This window comes from Carlito syrichta, unplaced genomic scaffold (assembly GCF_000164805.1).
Source record: "Carlito syrichta isolate Samal-C Ts95f unplaced genomic scaffold, Tarsius_syrichta-2.0.1 Scaffold303112, whole genome shotgun sequence".
NCBI lineage: Eukaryota > Metazoa > Chordata > Mammalia > Primates > Tarsiidae > Carlito > Carlito syrichta.
In genome coordinates this window covers 869,583-877,752 of record NW_007247208.1, presented here as the reverse complement: position 1 = coordinate 877,752, position 8,170 = coordinate 869,583, and the positions used below count along the sequence as shown (strand labels likewise).

General features: G+C 37.7%; 1 protein-coding gene across 1 annotated transcript in view; it reads right to left on the bottom strand.

The window, feature by feature from the left end:
* Positions 1-3,825: 3,825 nt before the first annotated feature.
* Positions 3,826-8,170, bottom strand: part of PACRG (parkin coregulated) — a 335,607-nt gene continuing 331,262 nt past the window's right edge. Inside the window, exon 5 of the mRNA XM_008057716.2 lies at positions 3,826-3,994. Within this exon, the coding sequence (XP_008055907.1) occupies positions 3,837-3,994 (158 nt within the window). The 3' untranslated portion in view covers positions 3,826-3,836. The remainder of the gene's footprint in view (positions 3,995-8,170) is intronic.

Genomic DNA, 8,170 nt, shown 5'->3' with positions numbered 1-8,170 from the left:
ACTGGTCACATATTTGGGCTTAATAAGATTATGCCAGGAAAGGATGGATTTGAAAACTGGTTATCCGTGAATGAATCCCAGAGTCTTTTAACTTACTTAGGCATTCGCCTGGCACTTGGCAATCAAAGGCAAAATGAATCCTTCAAAGCAAAGGGACTGACACAACTGGTGACCGCAGGGGGCCTCATCTCATTCAGGGGCTCACAGAGAGCCAAGGTGATAAGTTTTTGATGAGGAGAGGGTTACAGGTCACACATGTACTCTCAGTTGCCTAGTTATGTTGCTATATCATAATCTATATAGCATTATTATTTTGTTGTATAATATATAATAACACATTATATAATGCTGCATATGATGTCATATAATAATTATGGTTCTCTGACTTAATACCCAGGCAAGGACAGCCTGCAAGTAATGTGGTTATGGACACATTGTCTCTAATTATGCCAACCCTAATGAAAAGCTGTTATTACACAAATCTTGTATAGATGAGAAAATGAAGGTCAGATAAATTAAGTGATTTGCATAAGAACACATGTCTTCTGGCCCCCAAATGTTACACTTTATGCCATACTACAATTCACTTGTTAGACTTATCTGTTGTTGTTGTTGTTTTAATGATAGCTTAATTAAACTCTGAAGAATATTATTTATAAACAAAAGTACAAAGCCACTCTCTCTTCTAGAACAAGAATGATCTTGGGCTGTTACCAGTTTTAACCCCTATGAGAGTATGGACAGGATATGCATTGATTCTGTGAGCCTTGCCTGCTCCTCCTTATTCTTTTTTTATTTCTGACTGGCCCCCTGAGAAGCCTAGAAACCAGGGGTTCCTTGTCACAGGCACTTGATAAAATGTGTGTCCAAGTCCCTGGCTAAGCAGCTCCCACTGATTCTTTCAGAGAAAGTTCATTTGACATTAAAACAGGGCAGGCATTGTAAAAACATCAGGCAGTAGAATTAAGCTAAAGTTTGCACTTTGAGGAGACACTGACAGATGAACAGGGTCATTATATTTGAAAGTTTATTTTCTCTCATTCTTTTTTTTTTATCAATTATATCTGGTCTTATTCCAAAAAGGATTTTGTGGTGGGACTTGAAAGAAATATATTTGAATCTGAGTTTAACAAGACATTGATTTACATAAGAGATAAGTAGGGAAAAGAGGAAGTCTAGAAACATGTGATGTGTTTCTCAAATACATTGAAATCGAAGAGTTCTTTTCGAATTCTACATACTGTAAATTTCTAATATACCTTTAATTGTAAATAATTTGATCTAGTATTAAAGATATCTGCTTAAGTAAAATAAGTATACATGATTTTGTGAATATAATAAAATATCCATAATTATAAAGCAGGATTTATTAAAATGAAATTATTTTTGTAGTAAAAATACTCATGTAATTGAAAATCCTCTGATAAGATTTTTCTAGCAGAATTGGACTAGGGTGGAATAGCTACTTTGAAGAATAGTTTTATGTTTTTGTAACTGAAATGCTCCAATTTTATAATAGGGTCCTCCGAAAATACAGAAAACTGCATCCAGGCATTGTTGTGACAGGCTTCTAAGATAAGTAGAAAATGAAGCTGAAGCTAATACTTTTCCCTTCAAATGTCAGAAAAATATTAAGCAGAAAAATAGCTTACATGTAGAATTCTTGATGTATGCATTTAGAAATATTCCTAAAGAAATGAGCAAGTTTGGGACCAATTAAGGACTATTGTATGAACCATAAATTTCCTGCATTGATAAAATCTTAATATGGACATATTCCTAAGGCAACCAGTTCCTTTGTTAAGTGTATGAACATTTATGAGTTAAATAAAATATAATGAGGAAGCAGTAGGAACCAGTTGTCTTGTTTAACGGTCTGGAGCTCCCAACAAGATTCATCTGTTTTTGTGACAACAATATTTATTCCTCTTTATAGGTTTCCTTGAGGATAAGGGATATTCTAATTGTCTTTTGAAATCACCGATTTTCTTCTTTTCTAAAAGGATACAAAAACGATGCCTAGATATAAGTTCTAGACTTTATAGTGCAGCCAACAAAAGCATTAAAACAATGTTGCAGTAGCTGCTACTCCTAGGTACTCAAGCAAGAAAAGGAAGATGGGTTGAGGCTCACTACCATGATGACCAAGTACAGAAACAGGTGCTTATGTGGGGAAAGGCTACACAGGGGCAGCTTTCACAACAGTAAAATGAAAATTGGAATGGTATGTGTATCACAGATGGACGGAGGATTACTGAGAAAATATTTGTGAATCACACACTTAAAAAATGTGAACTAAGAGTTTTGGGGTGGCTGTTCCCTGATTCTTCCACTTCTTTCATAACTCAACTTGATTATTTCTCTCTCCCCTGTCCCCATCTCTCAATTTCTATCATCTCTATCTCTATCATTTTTATCTCTATCATCATCTCTATCTCTATTATCTATCATCTCTATCTCTATCTCTATCTCTGTCTCTATCTCTATCTTTATCTCTCCCCCAGTTAAGTAGAATCAACACATAAGGGATGCACTTGGACTTTCTTTTATCATCCTTAATTGAACAATGTACACATGTGGAGTCATTCTATAACTTCATGGATATTTGATGCTGCTCTACAGTCAAAATATGAATTATGAGGGAAGAATATTTAAGTAAGACTTTTCCACAAAGTAGGAGTACTGTTACTAAAACATTAAGTTTGAACAGTAAGAGACTCAATTATTAAAACCCAGTTATTACTTTGCTCAAAGAGTAATCATCATACCTAATTGTCTACATGACCTATAGCTCTTTGGATAATTTGGACTGGATATCACTACAAGCCCTCCATTACAAGCATTCTTACGCTCACAAAGCCCCAGTTTGAAGTCCTTTATACTAAATATGTATATTATTAAACATATAATAGGTCCTACAACTAAAAGACAGCTAAAGACTTCCTGAGGATTCCAAGATATCCTGAATAGCCTGTGGTGGAGCAGACTTAGCAGCAATTTAATAATAATATCAAAAACAGTGATTCCAAACAAAGGACTGTTTGTGGCAGGAACTGCAATACACTCAGATTCTTGTTTGATTTTTTTCTTGTATGCACAATAAGTAGACCATGTTGTAGAATTTTCATGCTGCGTTTCACTAATTCACTAACTTATTTACATGACTGCCAGCAATTAACTTCAAATATTGATTGGTACCCAAATCATGAGAAATACGAAACTTCAAAGTTCACAAGAAAAGAGAAAATTGGACTCACATTGTTTCTAAAAATTCGTGCTCTCAATGAACAGATGTGTATCCACTGCCTATCAAGAGATCACCAAAAACTTGCTAATATTTTTGCTAGGGTAAAGTTGGATTCATTTGAGCTCATCTATGATTTCCAAAGCTTATAGAATAATATTTTTTAAAACATAAATGCATCAGTCTAAACCACTTATCAGTGCTTAAAAATATTCATCCTAAACCAATTTTAAAAACTGACTGAAATCATAACAGGAAGTATCTCAAAAGGTAGAATTATTATCAAGAAAAGAGCAAACTCAAAACCTACTAATACATTCAAAAGACTAGTTTTTAAAAACGTTACAATTTAATTATTGGAAGCTTATAGAACTGCTTCAGTGCTTCTGTATTAAGTAAGCTGTACGTGTGAGGAGTAATAAATGAAATTGTTAATTTTACTGTTTCCCTGGGGAGTAGCAGAAGGGGTGGGAGTATGCTATTTAGCTCTCCAAATGGATCATGGTTTATGTGCAATAATAAATCCTAAATGTATTGTAATTAACTCTGCTTAGCCACTCCCTTTTTTGTAGGGCTCTTAAGACTCCTGGGATCACTCACCGTTCATATTCTTAAAGATGTTCAGGATGGGGAGGATTTGACGGTAATAGGGCACCAAAGCCTCGCCCACCATCTCAGCGGACACCACCAGATGCTGGAGGACTTTGAGAGTGACACAGATGACCTGTCGGTTCCGGAGGTTCAAGGCATCTGTACGGTAGGAAAAGGAGCAAGCAGGAAGTAAAAAGCATTAATTCTACAATGTTAAGGCGAAGTTGTCTTGTGGATACGTTTAATTAAACTGTGCTCTACTGGGGATCACCAATGGGTCTTTATTTTTACAGCTTTGAATGACACATGGCAACCCTAGTGTTTTAAATGGAATCTTGTCTGATTGCTATTTATTCTCTCCACTTGTACTGATTTCTCACCAGCACCAAGAACGCAGCCTGTTTTCCCTTCATGGAAAAGATCCATGGTCTGAGAGAGACTATATGGAGCCAGGTAGTGTGAAAATTAAAAGATTACTTAGTGTCACTGGAGTTAAGGAACTCATGGAGGTTGAGTTGACAACAGATACATTTTTACAAAACAATCTCTTTCAGTTAACAATTCATGCTGTTCTTAAAACCACTAACATTGAACAAATATTTATTTGGGAAGGAGGCTGGGAGTGGCTGGGAGTGGATAAACTATAGAATAGTTACAAACATCGAGAATATTCTTGATAGAAGTGAACATAAAATGACTATATTTAGGCCCTCAAGAAAGTAGAAAAGAAAAGCAAAAAGTTTAAATGTTCAGTTAGAGGGAATCAACTGTTATAATCTATAAGAGAAAAAAAAAGAATACAATGGTTTTAAAGCCCAGTTCTGAGTGCAGTAACAAACTGTTCTACAGAGATAAAATAAGAGACAATAAATTGCCTGCAAAATGCCACTAGGACAGAGTCTGAATGGTGCCATTCAGAGGGTCAGAAATCTGAACACGGATAACTGGCCGTGTGAGCTTGGCCAGCTCATTGACACTTTCCTGGCCCCAGTTTCCTCAATCATGGGAAGCTATTCTTTACTTTCTAAGATGTCTAAAAGTTCCATGATTTAAATAGAAGAGCCATAGAAAGCATCCATCATAAAAGGTCAGAGGTGGGGACTGACAGACTGTAATGCCTCAAACGACTCCAAGAAGTCAAAGGGTCTTATTTGTGAGATGTGCTATCTTCTAATGAAAACAATTGACCACGACGTTAAAGCATGTGCCATTCATGGAGGGACAAAAGGATTCAGGCTATCAAAAGAAATGGTCAATACACCTGTGAAGCATCCTGACATTGTTCTTGAACTCTAGCTCACATTTCCAACAGCCTGGATCTTGCCAGCACTGCAAATTCAGTTTGTTCTAAAGATAAATCCCACCCACCCCCCCCAAGAGCTTTTTCTCTTTTTCTATGTTCCTCATATTTAGCAATGATAAAACTGGTTCCAGTCACGGAAGACCAAAACCTGTTTGTCATCCTTCACATTCCTAATGCTCCCAAACCATCTGGTTCTCTTTTTGTGATATCTCTTGAATTTTTGTCTTCCTCTCTGTCCTCAACCCCTCTCCCTCTATTCCTGGTCTTTTTCCTCTCCCTCTCTCCTCTGGGTCTCCATCCTTGTTCTCTCTCTTCCGGGTCCCCATCCTCATCACCACTCCTCTGGTTCTAGTCCTTGGGACCCCTCCACTGGAGTACTGGCATGCCCTCAGACAGATCTCTTTTCTGTCCTTCTTCCCGCCTCCAGTCCCTCTTCTACACACTGCAGCTGGATTAATCTTCCTTGAGTGCATCTGATCATCTCACCACCTTCTCAAAGAGCTCAGAGTCCTCCTCCCCCCATTCATTTCCTACAGAGTCAAGTACAAACTAGCCAGGCACAAGAGAAGCACTCAGAATAAGTCTGAAATAAACTGAATCCTCAGTTAAAGGACCTGGAATATAAAACATCATTTAGCGGTTTCACAACTATCTCCTCTGGAATTACTAGGAAGTTTTTAAAAAATAAAGTGTGGCTAGATCCATTCCTCCAAGAAACAAATTAGGAGTTGGTGCATGAACCCACTTGAAAGCAGCCCCCACAACTTCTGGTCCAACCCAGACTACTTTCTTGTTTGATCTGAAAGTAAACGCAAATGTAATGAATAGAATTGGCTCAGCCTTCACACTGAACCAGCCTAAATATAACTATTGAACCCACTGGCATGATGGCTCACTTTTACAGCCTTCAGACACATTGCAGTCCATATCGTATCTTCCGAAAAAACAACTAAAAACAGAATGTTATAATTTAGCCCAAAAGCTGAAATAATGAGACATTCAACAACAAAGCTTGAAAGGACCATGGGAAGGCAGAGACGAAGAAGGGCATGTGAAGTGTTGACAGGCAGGAGTGGAGGCTCTTTATGTAGCCTTATCCCATTTAAAAGTTATTTTGTCGCTTCAGGAAGTCAAGGGTGACTGACCCTTGCCTACTGACTCAGTTCAGTTTCACGAAGCTCAACAAGTGTAGGTTTCAGGACAGCACATATTTGTGTGATGATTTATAGCACTAGAGCAGACACAAAGAGAGCACCTCCCTATGTCGGGAATCAACCCAGTCCTTGCTATGGACTACTCGTCTTAGCCCTCCATCACCAGATATCTATTTAGAGTGTGTCATGTGCCTGTTTTAGGAATTGGAAAGATGGAATTGAACAAGATACATATGGTAACACCCTCTTGGGGTTTATAACGAAGTATGGAAAAAGATATTAAACAAGTATTACAAGTGTGAGGATTATTCATAAGAATGCTAGGGTATTTAAGCAGACAATCAAAGGGGGCACCTAACCCAGTCTAGGGATGGGGAAAGTCTCCCAGATGCAGGGATGAATAGATGTCGTCTAAGTGAGGCGTCTCCAGGTGAGGAAACAGCACACTGCACGGACCCCCTAGGAAAAAGGAGTTCTTCTCTCAACCCAGGGTCTGCTCCAGCTCCATGGGTGAGATTCCATGGAGGGATTTGGGACCCCAGGTAGAAGAGAGACATCTTAACAAGTTTTGTCATCAGGAATATGCCTTTCCTGGGATCTTTTGGAAGTTCTGGGAAGAAGTACATAGGTGTGTATAAAAGGAGGGCGAGATGTAATAGTTTTCCCAAGTTTGAAGATCTCTAGGTCTCATCTTGCCTTATCAACCAAACAGAATCAGATATTTGAGATCCTTGGTTTCTTTCTTTTCTCTCTATTCCTGCCCCCCCATTTAAAAAAAAACCTCAGAGCCACATCTAGCTCAATGTTTTATAAATTGCCAGGACACAGAAAGAGAACCACATGGGTGTGTTTGTATTTTTAATATATATTAAAATAAATGTATGATTGAATGCATATGGGCTTCATTCGATTGTGTGTGTGTGCGTGTGTGTGTGTGTATGTATGTTTCCAAGAAAGCCTTTCTGTTGACAATATAAAGTCACAAATAGGAGAAATGGAAGGTCTCTGAAAACAATTACCTGAATATGGCAATTACAGAAAAGATTTTGGTGGCCATAGTGGTTTCTGGTTGCTGGCTTATCACTGTTCTTTTAGGGCATGCAGACAACAGATTGCAATAAAACTCTTTTGTCACCTTGGCACATCTACTGCCAAGGTGACAAAAGAGTTTTTGCCATGTAGCATATACAGATTAAGAAGTAAACTTTACATACACACATGCACGCACACACACGTAACATAAACATTATATTTATATTAGGTTTAGGCCTGTATGTGTAGCTAATTGATCACTTGGGCCCACACTAATAATCTCTCTCACAATGAATATTGAGAGATATCTATTAGGAGATGATAATTTCATTTCATTGAAACCCTAACTGAATTAGCATGGTTGTGATAACATTTACTGGATTGACAGTGACCAACAAGTAAAATGCCTGAACTGTGACGCCTAATGGAATCTAAAATGAAGCTCTAAGTTCTCCTAATGACCAGGTAATGGCTCTAAAGCCTCTGCAGTGGCTGTGAAATAAAGCCGGGATATGCACTCTAAAAGCCCTTAGCTTCGTCCGACAGAAATTTCTTATACTGCCCATTTTCTCTTTAGTTCCTCTATTTTTCTTCTTCATCCTTGGGGAATTAAGACATACCACTAAGTTGGAAGTCATTTTGTTCTTATCATCAGAGTAGAATTAAAGCAAAAATAACTTTTTGAAACAAGACTAGTTTCCTTTGAAAAAGTATGTTAACAGATATAAAGAGAATATGATTCTGTATCTTGAAAGAGAAGAAATGCATTTATTCTTGTGTTGATGGGCCTGAAAGCTATTGTCAAGACATAAGTGAGGACTTTGAACTCAAGATTTAAGGTTTTGA